The 22627-nt window shown below is 37.2% G+C and overlaps 1 protein-coding gene across 1 annotated transcript; it reads right to left on the bottom strand.

The window, feature by feature from the left end:
* Positions 1-178: 178 nt before the first annotated feature.
* LOC128237083 (uncharacterized) lies at positions 179-20602 on the bottom strand. The gene is made up of 10 exons (XM_052952288.1): positions 19956-20602; positions 16174-16409; positions 14808-15685; positions 14311-14519; positions 13597-13830; positions 6390-6733; positions 4530-4539; positions 3560-3795; positions 2182-3080; positions 179-1885 (listed from the first exon to the last, which is right to left on the bottom strand). Exons 1-10 carry the CDS (start codon positions 20068-20070, stop codon positions 922-924), a joined length of 4125 nt encoding a protein of 1374 aa, XP_052808248.1. The 5' UTR covers positions 20071-20602; the 3' UTR covers positions 179-921.
* Positions 20603-22627: the final 2025 nt, after the last annotated feature.

Raw genomic sequence — 22627 nt, 5'->3', positions numbered from 1 at the left:
GTATGAAGGAAAATGTTGACGACGGGCGGACAGCGGACTATCACTCTATCACAATAGCACACGCTGTGCGCATGTGAGCTAAAACACATGTCACACTAAGTAGCTTCCGAATTGGTGTGATTACAGAAGTCACTGAAGATTATGGAGGACAAAGCTCGGTTATATAAAGCCATGCAATTCTAGGTTTATTGTTAAAAGTTGTAATAATTATCGAACATCAAATGAACAAGTGTTAGTATAAGTGGTACTCCGTAAGTATAGGTGGTCCTCAGTATTCGACAGCGCTTCATATATTTGTCAGCAGAAAAAAATGATAACATTTCATTGGCTAGATAAAAAAAATGGCTGTCGATTAATTATATATGAAAGAGCCGATTTCTTTAATAATTTAGATTAGGATGCATCCCCATTTCCTGATAACATTATTTTGGGTGGGCCAATATTTCCTTAAAAAGATAAATTTAGGGAAACGTGCATATTCTATAGATGAACTCATTATTTATGGGCGCACTGTGGTTATCTGTATTGGGGCAGGACCTATGCGTGTAATAGATTTTAAAGTGTTTTACAGCCCATCAGAAATCAGAGGATCTTCTCCAGGACTTATTCACTTTTTAAATAATTAAAGAAAATGCACAAAGCAAACATTGTATTGGAAGCAAATGTAAAACATAATCATTGAATATACAATCAAGCAATTTAATAAAGTAATCGCTGCCAAATAATTTATCTGGTCGTTCCTTCTTGCAATTTTAGTTGCAGGTAAAAAAAAAACATATCAAAGAAATAAACTTTCACGACGTAAAGAAACATCTCACTCCAAATTCCAGGAACATGATGAAAAACGTACATAAACCGTTATAGTTTAAGATAAAAACGTCTCTTTCTTAAGTTTAGTTCGGAAGAAATTTGGAGAAACACTCAATTTTCTGGAAATTGCAAACGTTGGTTCTTTGCCCGAAGAGCATTCAACGCCACATTTAGTCGGAAGGACACGGTGTTTTCGGGCTCAAACGGTTCAGCTTCTTCAATGTCATCAAACGTCTCCGCAAACATCTGCATTTCCCCGCCAAATAAAATAGACACAAGGATCATCCTGGGTTGTCTTGCACTGTGGTCGTCAAGTCCGATCACGCTTATGACAGACCCGCTATCGCCTTTCATGGCAAATCTTTCCGCTGAACCAGGTTTGTCTTCTATAAGAACAACATAATTACTCGTGCAGTCTGCCAAACTCATTTCAAAATCACCGGACACGATAATACCAGTCGTAAGAGAAGATTTTGCACCGTGTTTAAAAGCGGTACGTCTGCGTAAATCTGACGATGTTCCTTCAAAACGCTCCGCCACTCTAAGCTTGCAATCTGCATCCAGAAACTCCAAAGTGCATCTATCACATTCTTTCATTTTTATTGCTGCAATATCCACCAAACTGAAATTAATATTTTCTCCCGCGCGCACACTCATATCTCGCGAGGTCCACCCGATCACCACGGGATTTGATGTCCCTTCGAAAATCCCGACCTCCGCCTCATCCCCACACTCAAGCACATGGTCGCAGGTGATCGCAAATGATCCATGTTTATTCCGGAAAAATCCACCAAGTGTTCCCCAACCGTTACTGCCTATTTTTGAAATTTTCGAACCAGGAAAGAAGTGATTATCAGCAAATGTCTGGATAGGCCTCGAAACAACCTGCAGCTTGTAAGGTAAGAAGGTGCAATGGGTCTTCATCAATGCTTTAATGTCGTATTGTGCGGCCCTTTTCAATGTTGAAAACCGGTCTTCTTGCAATTCTTCCGTTTCCATAGGTTCACGTCCGTCTCCTTTAAGGTATATAACGAAGTCGTTATACACTGTGCCAACTGAATACACATAGTTCAACCTGAAAAAAAAAGAGAAAAACATCATGAACTATTCATATTGATTTCTTAAGTGGCAATTACCAAACAATTAATCAATTTAGAAAAGACTCAAATACAAAACTTTCTAGTCTAGAAACACCTAATTAATAAGTCTTAGGAAGTAGGCGATAGTGGTTTCTAAACTGCAATAAAATTGTAGTAAATTGTACTACCGGAATATAACGGAAATGATCAATATTTAACAATTTATCTCAACGAGTTCATGATTATGTTTTTGGCGATTTAAACCTTCTTCGTTTTTATTAAATAAACGTACTTTAGAAGCTCCTTTCGTATTTCGCCTGGTACAAAAGGCGGTTCTGCATAAGGCTTGAAGTCGTTCCCGATTGCTTGTTCTAGATACCCTTCTATTTCGAACGCTAGTTTCTTTACAATACCAACAACTCGGGTAACTGATGCAATCTTCCTTTCGGCAAATTGTAGCAAATCGTGCAAATCAGTCAGCAATTTGGGACTAACCCAGCTAAAACGTTTTTCTTTCGTTTGGTTTCCAAACAGGAGAACAAAATCATTTGGTCCCTTGATTTCCTTTCGCACATTTTCAATAGACTTGATGATGAATCGACTGGTTTCATCCGTAACGTTAGACTGGAAGTGATCCTCAAACTGTATTGAATCTAACACGGATGAACAAATCCACGACGGGATGCCGTACTTATTTTGCAGGTACGGTGTAAATATGCTGCATCTGAACAGGCGCCCCAGCTTCGTTAAAATCCGTTTTATATGTTCGTCTGTAAATCCTTCGACATCCCCAAACTGCATATGTACATCACTCATAAAAGCAAGAATGGCAGAGTGCACCCCCTTTCTTCGTGTGTAGCCAACCAAAGTAGTTACACATCTCTTATGTCTTTCTTTTGGAATGAGCGACAGTACAAAGGTGTACATGTCATGAAAAACTTGAACAAGTGCACTTTCTAAGTACTCTGATATCGCTGAAGGTAATGAAACTTCATTTTCAACGAAAACAATATTCAAATTCGGTCTCCGATGACCTTCCGCGTGCACCCCGAGGTTTTGGAGAACATAACTAGTAACTCTATCGTTATCTTCAGCGGAAACTGGGCTGTTGAAATCGAAAGCAAGAAACGCAGTGTCTGCTGACGTCCTGTCTGTCACGTTTATGAGGCTCCGCAACACTTCGTCAGTATGCTGCAAACAGTGAAATAATGTATGTATATTATTCAGATCTTCAATGTAGGATAGCCCGTCGTCGAATGCGCAAGTGCGACCAATTTCAATATTATCCATTCGAGTGTATGGTGAGGGTCAGTCGTGGATATCCGACGATAGGTCAGTCGATGAATGAACATCTTTTTTATAATTATTTCAAGTAGTGTCATTTGCGTACAAATTGGGTAAGGCGTAATATAGAAATGTTTATGTATTAAAACTACTTTTTTCAGTTAAAGTTCATATATAAATGTACATGAAAATGTATGTGTTGCCAATGCTCTACAAACCATAGGTCCGTGGTGTTGCAAAAGTATAAATATATCTATTATTGTATCACGATATCTTCCCAAGGTGATGTTCTTGCGCCAAAGTTTTTACTCTAAAGTGAAGTTCATGCTCAATTATAAATGTAGTGTCAACACATTGAAAAATCCGTGTAAGTGAAAGTTGCTTACCTTTGCAAAAACATCATCTAATTTTGCACAATGTATGTAGCAAACGCATATTTCAAGCGACGATGGCACTAGGATGCTAGCCGTATCTTGTAAAACTGTCTCATCTAGAATGTACTGTTTAACTGATAAATCAGCGTCGCTTATAACATTAATCCCAAGAGATTCTCCTAGTTGTTCATTTACTGCATCCAGTCTATTAAGAAGCTCTTGGTTTTTAACAACTGCCGGCAGTAAATCTGTAAAAAAGATGGTTTGTATTAAAACTGTTGGTTTATTATAATAAATACTAATTCTCAGACAGGTTATTAAACAAACTCGTGATGCTCGATACTGTGTTAAATAGTTATTTTTAGACTGCCTATGTAAAGGCAATATGTTTACCCATGTATGGAACTTCAGTACAGTATACTTGTATATTTACAGTCGCCTAGTCCTTCGTATAGATGAAAGTTGACATTTATATTTTGTAATATGCAAGGGGTTTTGACGCCATTTCTTGTTTCAATATTGTGCTTTGATTTGATTAGCGCGACGCAGTCATTTAACCAATGATATACGACGTTACCAAAAAACAGCTGTTCTTTCAAACAAACGTATGCTGTGGGTTACATTGCTCTCAGAACAAATGCTCAATTGAAAAAGATACTGCTTGTTTTTCATCATAATGGATAATTCGTTAAAATATATGTATTGATCACACCTTTTCTTGCGTTTATGCTGTAAGAACGCCGTAGGGCAAGCAAGCAAATGACCAAGAAGCATGGAATTTGCAGGCGTGTCCTACTGTATTCATACAGCAAACACAAGAAAAATGTGATAAATCCTAAAATCTACAGAAAAAGATGTTCTTACATAAGTAAAACAATTCCTTTAGTCATCCTCCATGAGTATACACTCTTGCGCACAGTGGTCAGAAAATGGCTCATGGTGAGCATTATTTGATAAGCATATATAGAGCTAAATTTTCTACCTTTTGTACCCTGTGCGTAGGAGTGTATAAGCGTTTGATTTCAAATAAATGTCCCCGATTAAGCTAATATACAATGTAATGTCTTTAATACCAATAATCTTTCTGAATCTTGGATGGAGGTCTACATATTGCGCCCTGAAAAAGCCAGGCCTAGGATACACTGTCCATGGAAACAGCCTATACGATACAGCAGGGACCGCAGACATAGTTCAGTTAGTATTCCGGCTTCACCCTTCATTTCAACAGGAAAGGCCGTCACAAATCATCCCTGAAACATTTAAAGGCAGACTTCATTTCACAATATTCATTTTTTAAATTTGAGAACGGACATATAAACCACGGTGACCGTGGTCTGATCCAAAGGGGGGTGTAACATATATATATATATATATATATATATATATATATATATATATATATATATATATATATATATATATATATATATATATATAAGGGGGGTCACATGTTTTTTGGGGGTCTGGACCTAGTTTTGATCACAATTGACCCTTGTATAGAGTCCTGGCACCATGACAACCCCCTTTGGTCTGATCAATCAGTATATACTCAACATGTAGCTCTTTTTCTCAATCAACTTTTATCCAGCCTTTCACAAATATTAACAATTTTGTAAATATAGTTTCATTGCATATCACACGATATTTCCTTTACCAGTATTCAGATTTTATTCTTATTTTAAGAGTCCGAAAAACTTCGACGGTGTCCGAAATATACACATTTTCTGAATTAAGATATTTTGAGCAAAGAATAAAACAAATATAATCGAAAATTCAAAAATTACCTCTGTATGAAATTCTTCTTTTAATAAAAAAAAGGTTGCAAACTATATACGTGAGTAAAGCGGCATATAGTTACGATCAAAGTTTCTCTACTTTCCTATTTACAAGTAACCGGAAATTCCAATGAACTATATTTAGAATGAAATGTTGTTATACACATGCTATTGACACTGAATGTGTTATTTTACGATATTTCGTAAAAACAATTTTATGGCATTAATAAATGCCCTATTTTCATTCAAAGCTTGTGTTACGTTTTCCCTTCATCCATACGAGTTCGACCCGGCCTGTAGTACCTTGACGTTGAGCAATACATAAAGAATGCAAGTAAATTTGTACGGTTAGGTTTAACTATTGAACTAGATTTACTGTCGATTGACCGCTTACTCAATAATTTATGAATGTAATGTTCACCATTATTATGTAATTTTTTTTGAAGTTTACCGGTTGTTTAGCTTTGAAAATATTTGAATAAGTGACACTAAGGAATTTAACGTACAAGAAATAGTTTGGCCATATGCATGTTGTCTATATATATTTTATTTTCCTTTCTTCGTAGGCTAACCGCACACGGTCATGCACTCGTAATACTATTTCTCCTTCTTCGTATGCGAACCACACGCAGTCATGCACTCGTAATACTATTTCCTCTTCTATGTAGGCGAACCATACACTGTCATGCACTCATAATACTATTTCTCCTTATTCGCAGTAGTCGAACCTCACGCATTCATGCACTCGTAATACTATTATTTCTCCTTTATAGGCGAACCACAAGCAATCATGCACTCGTTATACTATTTCCTCTTCATCGTAGGCGAACCGATGACTTTTTAGGCGAACCACACGCAGTCATGCACTCGTAATACTATTTCTCCTTCTTTCAAGGTAGACGAACCACACGCATTTATGCACACGTAATACTATTTCCACTTCTTCATAGGCGAACCACACGCATGCAGCCATACACTCGTAATACTATTTCTCCTTCTTCGTAGGCAAACCACACGCAGCCACAAACTCGTAATACTATTTCCTCTTCTTCGTAGGCGAATCACACGTTGTCATGCACTCGTAACACTATTTCCTCTTCTTCGTAGGCGAACCACACGTTGTCATGCACTCTTAACACTATTTCCTCTTCTTCGTAGGCGAACCACACGTTGATATGCACTCTTAACACTATTTCCTCTTCTTCGTAGGCGAACCACACGTTGATATGCACTCGTAACACTATTTCCTCTTCTTCGTAGGCGAACCACACGTTGTCATGCACTCGTAATACTATTTCCTCTTCTTCGTAGGCGAACCACACGTTGTCATGCACTCGTACGTGTAATACTATTTCTTCTTCTTCGTAGGCAAACCACACGTAGTCATGCACTCGTAACACTATTTCCTCTTCTTAGTAGGCGAACCACACGTTGATATGCACTCGTAACACTATTTCCTCTTCTTCGTAGGCGAACCACACGTTGTCATGCACTCGTAACACTATTTCCTCTTCTTCGTAGGCGAACCACACGTTGATATGCACTCGTAATACTATTTCCTCTTCTTCGTAGGCGAACCACACGTTGTCATGCACTCGTAACACACGCATTCATGCACTCGTAATTCTATTTCTCCTTCTTTTCCATTTTGTTTCTTTGTTTCGACCACAGTGATGAATAACTGGCAGACTTTTAAATTTGGTCTCCTGCCGAATGCCTCGTGAAGTGTTCCGCTTACCCACAGCCCTAATTCTAGCAACGTCCAAAATGAATAACATTTTCACTGACGCTTTACTTCATGGGATCGCTAAGGCTTTCTTATTCGAGAGAACACTACTCGCCAACCCTTCATAGCATATTGGATCCAGGAAGTCCATGCGATCGGAATCAATGTCAACTAGTGTTGCACGCGTATGCTTCAAGCAGGGTATAGTAACACAAAGTTTTATTACATGTAACATATATACTTGGTGTTGATCAGTAAATATTTCCTTGTTGTTTACAGAACATATATCCCCGCTGCAAGCTGAAGCTTGGTGCGCAGTCTTACAGTTCTGCGCGAAATCTATTCAGAAGAGGTGAACTAAGCCCCGTAAACATTCGTCTCGAAGTCTTCTAAGCATGCGGTTGTGGTCAACTACATCAAACGTTGACTAAGCATCAAGTGATATAACATTCTTGGGAGACGTATTGTCGTCGTTCATATTGACTTTTACTATACAATTCTTCTATCATACATGCCGAGTTAGGATCTGATGCGTTATTCACGAAGACACGTTGAACAGTATTCTGTTACCGCTTTGACTTCGATGTGAATGTTTATTTTATGGTCCTGGTACCAAAAAAACGTAATTAACAGCATAGCCACCGATTTATGATCATAGATGGGAGCGTGGTGATAATACGCTGTAAATGTTATCTGCACGTATGAAGAATCGATGTGGCCACTGGGTTGATTATACAAAGGTCTTGGTTCTTTTGGTTGCTTTTTGTAAGATGGAGGCTCGACGAATCTATTTTCTTTTGCTGTATATCGTAATAGTTTCCCAGTCAGCTTGCTAGTGTCGAACGTTGGCGTTTGGCTGGTAAAGGGGGTTTCCCTGTCTAGTCAGCTTGCTAGAGTCGAACGTTGGCGTTTGGCTGGTAAAGGGGGTTTCCCTGTCTAGTCAGCTTGCTAGTGTCGAACGTTGGCGTTTGGCTGGTAAAGGGGGTTTCCCTGTCTAGTCAGCTTCCTAGTGTCGAACGTTGGCGTTTGGCGGGTAAAGGGGTTTCCCTGTCTAGTCAGCTTGCTAGTGTCGAACGTTGGCGTTTGGCTGGTAAAGGGGGTTTCCCTGTCTAGTCAGCTTGCTAGTGTCGAACCTTGGCGTTTGGCTAGTAAAGGGGGTTTCCCTCTCAGCTTGCTAGTGTCGAACATTGGCGTTTGGCTGGTAAAGGGTGTTTCCCTGCCAGCTTGCTAGTGTCGAACGTTGGCGTTTGGCTGGTAAAGGGGGGTTTCCCTGTCAGCTTGCTAGTGTCGAACGTTGGCGTTTGGCTGGTAAAGGGGGTTTCCCTGTCTAGTCAGCTTGCTAGTGTCTAACATTGGCGTTTGGCTGGTAAAGGGGGTTTCCCTGTCAGCTTGCTAGTGTCGAACGTTGGCGTTTGGCTGGAAAAGGGGTTTTCCTGTCAGCTTGCTAGTGTCTAACATTGGCGTTTGGCTGGTAAAGGGTGCTTCTCTGTCTAGTCAGCTTGCTAGTGTCGAACGTTGGCGTTTGGCTGGTAAAGGGGGTTTCCCTGTCAGCTTGCTATTGTCGAACATTGGCATTTGGCTGGTAAAGGGGGTTTCCCTGTCAGCTTGCTAGTGTCAAACGTTGGCGTTTGGCTAGTAAAGGTGGTTTCCCTGTCAGCTTGCTAGTGTCGAACGTTGGCGTTTGGCTGGAAAAGGGGTTTTCCTGTCAGCTTGCTAGTGTCGAACGTTGGCGTTTGGCTGGTAAAGGGGGTTTCCCTGTCTAGTCAGCTTGCTAGTGTCGAACATTGGCGTTTGGCTGGTAAGGGGGTTTCCCTTTTATGTATATATGGAGAATATCATATTTGAGATATTGCTATCGATAGTTTGAACCCCATTTGCTTGTTTCAGATGCGCACGTAGACCTCAGTAGTACTGTTTGTTGAATTGAACAAGGCAGTATTAAGTATTCAATTCCATTATAAAGGGGTTTCGTTGTGTATACTCCTGGCCGCTATTCGTTGGGCATATGCTTATACTTAGGTAGGTTCTTTAGTTTCACCAAGTTTATTTTCTTTCAGAGCGAGTTCTCTTGACGTTTCTTTTTGTTCAATTTGAACTCTGTTTGAATGTCTGGCAGGTGACATGAAAACGTCATTTTCAGAAGTATTGCTAGCACCTGCTGCTGTATGAGTTAGGTATGACCCTTGTTCTATAGGCTGGACATCTTTAGTACCTGTTTTGAGAATAGAATGAGTGAGCTTCTGGAATTGGTATTGTTCAAACATTTATAAGTGACTATTGCTTATATTGTCATTATGAGGAACATACATGTATTAGTCGCTTAAAGCTGTCTTGCACGACACGAGATCAATGGCGGTTAAGTTAATCACTTGTAATTATTTTTCACCGACATTTACAATGCAAAATATTGAAAAACAATGCAGTAAAATTAAGTTTGTTAAATTAAAACTTGGAACGTAAGCTCACATAATCGCATCCCCTTCGAAACGAAATGTGATGAAATACATATTATAAGGCATATTCATTTGATATAATTAGGTCATACAATTATGCCAGTGGTGCATCCCCTTGGTACGCTAATTACAATTTTATAGTTAAGCCACTGATATGTCTCGATGCCATCGGGGCTTGGTTGTAAACAAGGTTAAGTCTTAATGCACTATTAGTTCGGCTTAGTTAAGCGTTTTTTTCAAGGGTTTTGACCATAGCTGACCAGTCTAAACTACGCTTTCATTTCGGGTTGGTTGCGAAGGCCACAAAGCGTTTAAATATGTGTTCAGTCGAGTTCATACGCTGTAGAAGCATGTATTTGCGTATTAATGACAACCATTTCCAAAGACTTGAATAGAAAATGTCATAAAATTGATGCGAACTCCTGTTTTACAATGCATTCCATATAAAAGAAGAGATATGTTCAGGACTTTTTTTTCTGGAAACTTAGACACATTTACATTTGCCAGGTTTTGCTTAAATTTTATCATCATTTGGCAGTATTGGGCATGTTGCGAACCACTACATCTGAAAGGGTACATGTATGAGGACATAAGTATTGTTGTGCATTTCATCATCCAGGTATGTGTTACATGTACATGTACAACAACACGTATACGTGGTGTTTCTCTACCTCACTTTGAATACCACTAAAACTTGCATGGTTCTAGGTCAAAGTGTTTTTCAGTAAGTGTGAGGTCAATGTTTTCAGAAGAATCTTTGACCTACTGGATCCCAAAAGAACAGTGACCATCTACAGGGAAAGTTAAAGCTTTAATTGAATTTGTATTGTTCTAGGTCAAACTTGTCTAATAGTTCATGGTATTGTGCTGACATTAACCTTGACCTTGGCCTTCATAACAAGAGGAGTCATCTACAGTGAAACAGGCAGACCAACTTATACAAACCTATACAACCTCTTCAACACAAACAAACGATATTTTTGATAAATTATATTTTGTAAAAAAAAATAACATAAATATAAATTCAATGAATATATTTCACATTTCTTTGTTACGATCACAAACAAAATTATTGATTGTTATAAACAATCGAGACATTAATAATATCAAGGCAATACAAATACACGGGAACAAAACAGTACAGTTTCAAAACACTATGTCAAGACAGTTTTTGACAATTCAAGTGTCGTATCTCTGGAGTGGATATCGAACCTGACCAAGATATTCTGCCAATACACATTCTGACTAAATTTTGGAATGATTGGACATAGGATTCAAACGTTATTGATCGGACAAAACCGATAAAGAGATCATTTTAATAATTAGAGGGCGATGACTCTCGGTTATTCAGCGATATGTCTGTTTATCGATCTTGTTCGGGATATTATACCAATACACGTTCTGATTGAATTTGGTGGCAATTGGAGAAAGGCTTCATAGGCAATTGGACAAGGCCAATTAATGGACAATAACTCTCCGAGTGAGTAGACCTCTTTTTCTAGCACACCGGATAGGCAATTGCGGTGAATTCGCCCGTTTGGAAAACTCCATCTAGTCATAAAGTGGAAACTAGCCCTGCCCCAGGCAACAGACTGATGGTCACCTTAGGAATATATCAGTGAAATTATAAGTTTTCCATATAGACATATAGTGAAAAGTAATCCCGAACCGGACGGTCATGTTTTTGATAAAATCAACATGGGGTGAAGGAATTTGATAGTGCCATCTAAAGATCATTTTTGTGAACTCATTTTAAAATAGGACCAGCGGATTCTTGAGAGAAGATTTTCAAAGTTTTCATTATAGACATACATTGAAAAGTAGCCAAAAATTTGATAGAGGGTTACTTTACTTGCATTTCTGTGAACTTATTTGAAAATTTGGCCAACAGATTATGAGGATTTTTTATTTCAAAGTTTTCCATAAACGTACAGTGAAACGTAGCCCCGCGCCTAGCGGCCATGTTTTTAAACGATTAGGGTAAAGGAATTTAATACACGCTCTTCTAAGGAACATTTCTGTGAAATTATGTTGAAGTCGGGCCAGCGCATTATGAGGAAATTTAAAAAAATCATTTTGGTTGCAATGGCAATCCGAGTTCTGCATGGAACCACATTAATTGAAGGAATCTGGAAGAAGACCGCCCAAGAAACACTCCTGTACAGGTGAAATTGTCCCAGTGGTTTAGGAGGAGAAGAAGTTTGAAGGAAAAATGTTGACGACGAACAACTTATCAAAATAGCTCACGCTGTGCACAGGTTGAGCTAAAAACACATGCCACACTGATAAGCTTCCGAATTGGTGTAATTTCACCTGTATGTCATGATTACAGAAGTCACTGCAGATTATGGAGGACAATACTCGGTTATACAAAGCCATTAACATCTAGGTTTATTGTTAAAAGTTGTTATAATTAACAAATGAATTAATACACAAGAACATCAAATGAACAAGTATAAGTGGTACTTAGTAGGTATATAGGTGGTTCTCAGATTTCGACAGCGCTTCATATATTCGTCAGCAAAAAAACATAATAACAATATAATAACAAGACATTTTTATTGGCTAGATAAAAACATAATGGCTGTCAATTAATTATATATGAAAGAGCCGATATCTTTAAGAATATAGATTGGGTTGCATTCCTTTTTCCCGTTAACATGATTTTGAGTGTGCCAATATTTCCTTAAAAAAGATCAATTAATGGCACCGTGCATAATTTTATCGATGAACTCATAATTCACTGTAGATATCTGTATTAATAATAATAATAATAATAATAATAATAATAATAATAATAACTTTATTTAACGAAGGTTACATACTAAGTGTACAATCATTACAGACGTACTACTTATTTTCAGCATGGCCTTCACACAAAAAGTATTACAAAAACACATATACTAAGTTACATATTAAGCAACATAAAAAAACATACAATCACACTATCACCTATCACTATCATACATTTCTTCGGCAAACATAACTCAGTTTAATATGATGATTATAAATTACAATAATTTCATATTGTAAATAATGTAGATATATTCAGTAAAACCACATTCAATCAATATATTTTCAACATTTACATACAAAAAAGGAAATCATTTACCATATTTTTAAAATCATAAATGTTTTTTTGGCAAATCGCGGCAATATACAAAACTCAGAGAATCTGGATTCTATTCACTTTGTAAATAATTAAAGAAAGTGAACAAAGCAAACATTGTAAATGAAGCAAACGTGTAGCATAATCATTGAATATACAATCAAGCAATAAAAAAAGTAATCGTTGCCAAATAATTAATCTTGCAATTTTAGTTGCAGGTAAAAAAATACAATTGAAAGAAATAAACTTTCACGACGTAAAGAAACATGTCACTCCAAATTCCAGGACCATGATGAAAAACGTTAATATAAAACGTTATAGTTTAAAATTATGAGGATATTCCATGGTCGAGAGTGTAGGATAGGTTCATTCCGACCCGAGCGTAGGGTGTTTTGCGGTTAACCTCGTTTCCGCAAAACACCCTGCGCGAGGGTCGGGATGAACCTATCTTACACGAGCGGCTATGGTAGATACTTTTTCTCCCATCTCAGTTAAACAAAATTAAGTATAAATGTATTTTTTGCTGGAACTCTTTTGTGCTTAGTGAAAATAATTGCGTATAGATATGCGATAATTCGTGGTTGTCATGGATATGCGCGCAGTGATTCAGATTATGTTAATAATGAAATCGGTCTTTAAATAGTTCTAAGGAGAGTAAAACATTATTTCTTGAAATATGCGTGAAAACTGTTTTATGGTGACATTTAAAGTGAGAAATAATTAATTAGCGTTCTAAATATTGCCACAAGACAAGGTTTCAGTGATGCTACAGACGACAGTCTTCAACAATGGAGGTAATTGGTGTGGTGAACATTAAAAAGGAGTTCCATAAGGGCATTTTACCTTCGCCCGCGGGTAAGATAAGAATTTCTAGCATGGTTAAATTATTGGATCTTCTTATATGAGGTGGGAGAAAAAACGTCTCTTTCCTAAGTTTAGTTCGGAAGATATAAGGAGAAACACTCAATTTTCTGGAAATAGCAAACGTCGGTTCTTTTCCCGAAGAGCATTCAACGCCACATTTAATCGGGAGGCCACGGTGTTTTCAGGTACCTGCGGTTCTGCTTCTTCAATGTTATCAAAAGTCTCCGCAACATCTGCATTTTCCCCGCTATATAAAATAGGCACAAGGAGCTTCCTGGGTTGTCTTGCACTGTGGTCGTCAAGTTTGGTCACGCTCATTGCACACCCGCTATCTCCTTTCATGGCAAATCTTTCCGCTGAACCAGGTTTGTCTTCTATGAAAACAACATAATTGCTCGTGCAATCTGTCGAACTCCTTTCAAAATCGCCTGACACAAGAATACCAGTCGTAAGAGATGAGTTTGCCCCGTGTATAAAAACGGTACGTCCTTCAAAACGCTCCGCCACTCTAAGCTTGCAATCTGCATCCAAAAACCCAACTGTGCATTTATCACATTCGTTGATATTTATTGCTGCAATATCCACCAAGCTGAAATTAATATTTTCTCCCGCGCGCACACTCATATCTCGCGAGGTCAACCCAATTACCGCGGGGTCTAATGTCACGTCGTGAATCTCGATCATCTCCGCCTCATTCACGCACTCAAGCACATGGTCGCCGGTGATTGCAAATGAGCCGTGTTAATTCCGGAAAAATCCGCCAAGCGTTCCCCATCCGTTACTGCCAACTTTTGAACTTTTCGAACCAGGAAAGTAGTGATTATCAGCAGATGTCTAGATAGGCATCGAAAAAACTTGAATCTTGTACGGAAAGAAGGTGCAATGTTTCTTCATCACAGCTTTAATGTCGTATTCTGCGGACATTTTCAATGTTGAAAACCGGTCCTCTTCCAATTCTTCCGTTGTCGTAGGTTCAAAGCCTTGTCCGTTAAGGTATATAACGAAGTCGTTATACACTGTGCCAACTGAATACACATAGTTCAACCTGAATAAGTAAAAAACATCATGAATTATTTATAGTGATTTCTTAAGTGGCAATTAACCAAACATTTTATCTAATTAGGAGAACACTACATAACCAGCTTGCAAACACACGCATACCTGAACACATATTTCGTAGCTAGTAGTTTTTTCAAAATTGCAATCAGTTTTTAAATTGTATCACAGGAGTCCTACGAGTATCAAAATGTTTGACAAAAGTTCTCAGCGATTTTACGGTCTTGTTTGTGCTGACGATTTAAGACTACTTCGTTTGATTTAAATATAAACATACCTGAGAATCTCCATTCGCATTTCGAAGAATACTATAGGCGGTTCTGCATGAGGCCTAAAGTCGTTCCCGATTGCTTGTTCCAGAAACCCTTCAATTTCGAACGCTAGTTCCTTCGCAATACGCACAACTCTGGCAACTGATCCCATTTTCTGTTCAGTCTCTTTCAGCAAACCTTCTAAATCTGTAAGCAACATGGAACTTACCAAGCTAATACGTCTGTATTTTGTTTGGGTTCCAAAAACGAGTATAAAATCCGTGATTGCCATTTGTTTATTTTCAATAAACTTCTTGATGAATCTACAAGTGTCTTCAGTTACGCTAGACTGGAAGCTATCCTCAAAGTGTATTGAACCTAACACGGAAGAACAAATCCACGAAGGGATGCCATACTTATTTTGCAGGTATGGTGTTAATATAATGCATCTGAAAAGGCATCCTAGTTTCGTTAAAATCTGTTCGTCTTTAAATCCCTCGTCATACCCAACTTGCATATGTGCATCACTCATAAAAGCAAGAATGGCTGAGCGCACCCCCTTTCTTCGAGTGTAGTCCTCCAAAGTAGTTACACATCTCTTATGTCCTTCTTTTGGAATGAGCGACAGTACAAATGAGTACATGTCATGAAAAACTTGAACGAGTTCACTTTCTAAGTACTCTGATATCGCTAAAGGTAATGATTCTTCATTTTCAACGAAGACGAACTTCAACTTCCCTCTATCACTTTCCGCGTGCAACCCGAGCTTTTGAAAAACATAGCTCGTCACTCGATCAATATCTTCAGCGGAAACTGGGCAGTTGAAATCGAACGCAAGAAACGCAGTGTCTGCTGACTTCCTGCCTGTCACGTTTATGAGGCTCCGCAACACTTCGTCAGTATGCTGGAAATAGTGAAATAATGTATGTATATTATTCAGATCTTCAATGTAGGATAGCCCGTCGTCGGATACGCAAGTGCGACCAATTTCAATAGTATCCATTCGGGTGAACGGTGAGGGCCAGTCGTGGATATCCGACGATAGGTCAGTCGATGAATGAAAATCGTTTTTTATAGTTATTTACAGTGGGGTCATTTGCGTTCAAAATAGGTAAGGCGTAATATAGAAATAAACAAGTGTTTATGTATTAAAACTACTTTTTTCAGTTTAAGTTCATATACAAATGTACATGAAAATGTATGTATTGCCACGTCCCTACAAACCATAGATCCGTAGGGTTGCAAATGTATAAATATATCTATTATTGTATCACGATATCTTCCCAAGGTGATGTTCTTGCGCCAAAGCTTTTACTTTCCAAAGTTAAGTTCATGCTCAATTATAAATGTAGTGTCAACATTGAATAATCCGTGTAAATGAAAGTGGCTTACCATTGCAAAAGCATCATCTAATTTTGCACAATGTATGTAGCAAACGCATATTTCAAGCGACGATGGCACTAGGATGTCAGCCTTATCTTGTAATACTGTCTCATCTAGAATGTACTGTTTATGTGTTAAATCAGCGTCGCTTATAACATCTATCCGAATAGATTCTTTTAGTTGTTCATTTACTCCATCCAGTTTATTAAGAAGCTCTTGGTTTTTAACACTTTCCGGCAGTGAATCTGTAAAAAAGATGGTTTGTATTAAAACTGTTGGTTTACTATAATAAATGCTAATTCTCAAACAGGTAATTAACTTGACAAACTCGTGATGCTCGATACTGTGTTAAATAGTTAGTTTTAGACTGCCTATGTAAAGGCAATATGTTTACCCATGTATGGAACTTCAGTACAGTATAGTTGTATATTTACAGTCGCCTAGTCCTTAGTATAGATGAACGTTGACATTTATATTTTGTAATATGCAAGTAGTTATGACGTCATTGTTTGTTTCAATATTGTGCTCCGATTTGATTAGCACGACGCAGTAATATAACCAATGATATACGACGTTGCCGAAAACCAGCTGTTCTTTCAAACAAACGTATGCTGTGGGTTACATTTTTATCATAACGAATTCGGATGATCGTTACAGTGAAAAGACAGTTTCCAACCGTTCATCTTTACCTACTACACCTGTCCAGGTAAAAACTTCAGGTGTGTATTTTAACTTCTTTGTTTTGCTGTTAATATAGCAAATATGATGTATTTTTTGTATTATTTGTTTCCTTCAAAAATAATGATACAGTACATTTAATGATTTATGCATGTTTGTTTTTATTTTGCTACAGATCAGAGTATAGTGTTTATTTAATTCATATGCAATGCATGTACAGTAATAGAAAATTAAAGTTTGGCCAAGAAACGAACACCACCTTTCTTGTGTCATCATCAAACTGTTTCAGTAATGCATACTACATTATACTACAATGAACATTTATGTATAAATTGCTTATCAAAATTTCAGATTCCTCCGACGCAGCGGATCATGAAATTCCTGTCCCGATGAGGCAACAAGGGCATGCTTGTGGTGGAGGCCTTGGTCGCCGATGAGTCAATGTTCATGGACAGTAGGATGACGCTAAAAATTAACCTGACTGACATTTATATGTGCTTCATGCAATCCCATGAGTTTTACCATTCACACAAAAACATCAAACAAGCCGGATTGTGTATATTTTGTAAATATTAGTCAAAAGGGATAAAAAAAATGGTGCCTGACTATGTGATTGGAAAAAAGTATTAATCACGCTTTGTGTTGCGAATAAATGTTTGTAGATTTTATTAGATGTTCATGTGTATATTTAAACTATATATATATGAAAACATTCAAGTGTTAAATATTTATGCTGATGTTTTTGTCTATGAAAAAATATTGCATATTCTTGTACTTTCTTGAAATATTTTTTTGCCATATATGAAAACTGACACAATCAGTATTTGCAGTACAAAAGAAGTAAAAGTGTCTTGTATTTATGTTTATGTTTTATATTACTTGTCTAAATTTGAATAAGATATCTAAAAAAATTAAGGAAAATCTGCAAATTTAAAAAAGATAGGCATTAAATTCTGAGAAAGCCTAAAATCAAACTGGCGCTGGCTGGAATTTTCGGTGACATATTTTCAGCTGTAATGATTAACAATAAGGTGTAGGTTTTTTGTAAATTCTCTTCCAGAACTTAGATGGCTACCAAGGCCAATCATGTAGTCAAAGCAAGAGTGATACATGTAGCTGTAGTTTATATTTGACTGCAAATGCCTATATTCATTTTGTGAGTTATTTTTCAAGTCACCTTGTCTAGTCATTTCCATGGCATGAGATATGACAATGTATTTTAATAGATAATTATTTTTAACCAAGTTTTCCTCAGGAAAAGTGGAAAACCTAGTTAATAGATTTGGATATGCCATGTGCAGGCAGGTGGCTGTGACCATTGGCGCTTGTGTCCAGGCTTTTACTTAGCCATGCATAGGGTATTTTGAAAAAACTTTTCAAAAAGGTTTAAAACAAGAGGCCCAAAAGGGCCTATGCTCTACTGGCATGGCTTTTGTGGTCATATCAATCCAGAGCATGTATGTATGGGTAAAAGGCAACAGACATATAGTTTATGTTTTGTGTTTGGGTTACCTGAAAACGTAGCACGTTCAACATCTGAGACCAGAAAGTATTGTAAGCAGATTAGTTGCGTGAACTATTTTAATATGTGCCAAGTAAAAGTCATCTGACAAAAAAAAATGCTTTCAAAACTGTACTCATAGTAAAATTTTCTGTAGTTTTAAAAGTTAAAAAAAGTTGGTCAAAAGGTCAAAGTCAAGGGCATCCTAGGACAACATTGATCAATTTGAACAAACATTCACAATCAATTGTGCTGAGATGGATGCACGAACACACAAAAAGATTTTCAAACCTTTCCAGATTTATGTTTACCAAACCTGTGAACCCTGGGTGTGGCCAGTAATGACACCAGGTGCATAACTTAAACATTCACAATCAATTTTGTTAAGATGAATGCGCAAACTACAGAACTTAAAGCTAAAAAATGGCCTTTGGGCTTTCAACAAGAACAAGGTAGAGTAATTCACAAAATCAACTGCAGAAGCAAAAAGCAAATTGTCTCTCAAAATCCTAGACTTGCAAATTGTCTCCCTTAACTTTAGACTTGAATTAACATATACATGTAAACTTGGCTAAAAATAGAATTCGCTCATGCAGACCTGGCTAAAAATAGAAAGCATTTCTTTAAAACTTTCATGGCCCATAATCTAGGCATTCATCGGCGGATCTTGCTGGTTTTCGAAAGGAACCAAGCTCTAATGGATATCTAGATACTGTACAAGTTTCATCGAGATATAATCAAAACTGAAGACTGTATCGTGTTCACAACCAATTGTTTACACAATAGCATTTTTTTATACTATCAAGGGCCATAATCTGGGCATGCATGGGCGGATCTGGCTGGTTTTCGACAGGAACCGAGCTCTAATGGATATCTAGATACTGTACAAGTTTCATCGAGATACAATCAAAACTGAAGACTGTATCGTGTTCACAAGCAATTGTTTACAGACGCACGACCGCACGGATGCACATACTACGTACACATTACCATCGCATAAGCTCTTCTGGCCTTTGGCCAGTAGAGCTAAAAAACTGGAAAACTGTGGTTTTGAGTTCTCTCATTTATGAAATAGTTTAAAGAAATACATTTGCTTGATCTCAAATAGCATTTGCTTGATCTCAAAACTAATATTTGTATAGAATTATATTTTAGTGTTTTCATTCTTTCACTGGATGTTATCCTTGTACTGTTTACAATATCATTGTTTAGATAATAAGTGAATAAAATGTGAGCAAAAGTGAGTTAAATCACTATATATATTTGTTCGCTCTTCGCTCGCTCCTCTTTTTTGCTTAATGCAAAACAAATATTTTTATTTTTATTATTATTTCGCTCGCTCGCCCCATTATTTTTTTGGAAAAAATCCGATGAACAAGTTATCAATTTGGTGTGGCCTAAAATATAAATATATTTATTGATCACACCTTTTATTGCGTTTATGCTGTATGAATGCCGTAGGGCAAGCAAACAAATGACCAAGAAGCATGGAATTTGCAGGCGTGTCCTACTGTATTCATACAGCAAACACAAGAAAAATGTGATAAATCCTAAAATGTACATAAAAAGATGTTCTTACATAAGATAATATACAATATAATGTTTTTAATACCAATAATCCTTCTGAATCTTGGATGGAGGTCTACATATCGCGCCCTGAAAAATCCAGGCTTAGGGTACACTGTCCACGGAAACAGCCTATACGATTCAGCAGGGAACGCAGACATAGTTCATTTAGTATTCCGGCTTCACCCCCGTGAGTGTCATATTGTCTGCAACATTTCAACAGGAAAGCCGTCACAAAACATCCCTAAAACATTTAAAGACAAACTTCAATTCATATTATTCATTTTCAGTCTGAGAACGGACATATAAACCACGATGTCCGCGGTCTGATCAATCAGTATACAGCACGTACTTGTAGTAGGTCTACATGTAGCTCTCATTCTCAATCTACTTTTATCTAGCCTTTCACAAATATGTATCAATTTTGTTAATATAGTTTCATGGCATATCACACGGTATTTCCTTTATTCAGATTCTTATTCTGGCAGGGGATTTCATGTGCACTTAACAAAAGCCTTCTTAATTTTGGCATCCGAAAATCTTCGACGGTGTCCGAAATATATACATTATCTGAATTAAGATATTTTGAGCAAAGAATAAAACAAATATAATCGATAATTCAAAAAATACTTCTGTATGAAATTCTTCTTTTAATAAAAAAGGTTGTTAACTATATATGTGAGTTAAGCGGCATATAATTACGATCAAAGTTTCTCTACTTTCCTATTTACAAGTATTAAAACCGTAAATTCCAATGACCTATATTTAGAATGCTTCCTAGTCAAATAGCCCCCAAGTAAAATAGCCCCCATTTTGGTCAAATAGCCCCTACTCACTTTTAAAAATTGGTCAAATAGCCCCCAAAAAACGCCCCCACTTTTTTATATATGTTTATGTGCATACTTATGTTATCCCAAAACTTTTTCCAACCTTTATTTTTATTGAATTAAGTGCAAATAACATTATTTTTATATTAATAAATCAGTTTTTTGGTGTTTGATAAATCTGTTTTTTGGTGTTTTTCTTTATTTCAATATTGATTACGCAGCAAAATTAAATAATAACATTAATATATGATATACAGTAACCTTTTTTAATTTTAAAGTACTTTACATATTATTCACAACACAACACATAATAATAAAGTTCTTCAGTTTTTACTTTCGTTCGGTTTGGGGATGGTGTGCACATATATGGACTCAATCTTTTTTAGTAGACCGGTGTCGGTTAGATCTCCAGATCGGTACAGGTCCCATGCAGCAAACACACGTCCCTGCATGGACCTGTACGCTGCCTTTTGATTGCGCTGTATGCGTTGTTCCGATACCAGGCTCATTTGGTTGTCAATGGAATCGACTTCAAGGCTGAGCAGCCGTACGAGGTTGTAGAATGGCGGCGCAATCCCGGCACGGCTGTTCAGGCGGCGATGCCATCCTGAAAATTATGAAATAATAGATTTAACGGAAATGTTGATTTTATATATATATATAGCTTATTTTCCAATAGGTGAACCACACACAGGCATTCTTCAATAGGCGAACCACACACATGCATTCTTCGTAGGCGAACCGCACGCAGCCATGCACTCGTAATACGATTTCCCCTTCTTCGTAGGCGAACCACACACAGACATTCTTCATAGGCGAACCGCACACAGTCATGCACTCGAAATGCTATTTCTCCTTCTTCCTAGGCGAACCGCACACAGCCAATGCACTCGTAATACGATTTCCCCTTCTTCGTAGGCGAACCACACACAGGCATTCTTCGAAGGCGAACCACTACCAGTCATGCATTCGTAATACTATTACCTCTTCTTCGCAGGCGAACCATACGCAGCCATACATTCGTAATACTATTTCCTCTAATTTGTAGGCGAACCACACCCAGTCATGCACTCGTAATACTATTTCCTCTTCTTCGTAGGCGAACCACACGTAGTCATGTACTCGTTATACTATTGCTCCTTCTTCGTAGGCGAACAACACGCTGCCATGCACTCGTAATACTACAGTACTGTTAAGACCAAACTTTACACCCTTGTGCACTAGGAGTGAACTACTAGTGAACAATTTGTGCACTATTGATAAACTAATGTAGTCTGTAGTTTATTTGATAAGCCAGTATTGATTTTTCTGGTCCACTGAGATTGGCCTTACTATATTGATTTTATATCACTGATAAGATCTTTTCCTCTACCAGTTCATTTCAAAACTTGTGACAAAATCTTTTAGTATTCACTGATGACTTTATGATGTAAAGCCATTGTACTAGGCTTATACGACAAGGGGTTTCTATATTTGTCACTTTTTATTTTATTGTTGATAAAAAAGAATATTACATTTCTTAAAATAAATACATTAAGTTTATTTGTAAGCCAAAATTTTGAAACATGAGTGTTATATAATATAATTATGTTACTATTATAACATCTGAACAATTATGACAAGGGGATACATGTACTATATTTTTCAATTTTATTTTATTGTTGATAAAAAAGAATATTACATTTCTTAAAATAAATACAATAAGTTTATTTGAAAGCCAATATTTTGAAACAGGTGTGTTATATAATATACCTGTGTCACTATTGTAACATCTGAACAATTATGACAATTTTTTGTAATTCAGACATTTGATTTAAGTCATTAAGTGATAACAATATTAATTCTGAATGCTTTGTATATACAGTTAACAGCACTATTTCTATCATAATAT

This window comes from Mya arenaria, chromosome 6 (assembly GCF_026914265.1).
Source record: "Mya arenaria isolate MELC-2E11 chromosome 6, ASM2691426v1".
Classification (NCBI taxonomy): domain Eukaryota; kingdom Metazoa; phylum Mollusca; class Bivalvia; order Myida; family Myidae; genus Mya; species Mya arenaria.
The sequence above is the reverse complement of the archived record's forward strand: the minus strand, read 5'-3'. Positions and strand labels throughout refer to the sequence as shown.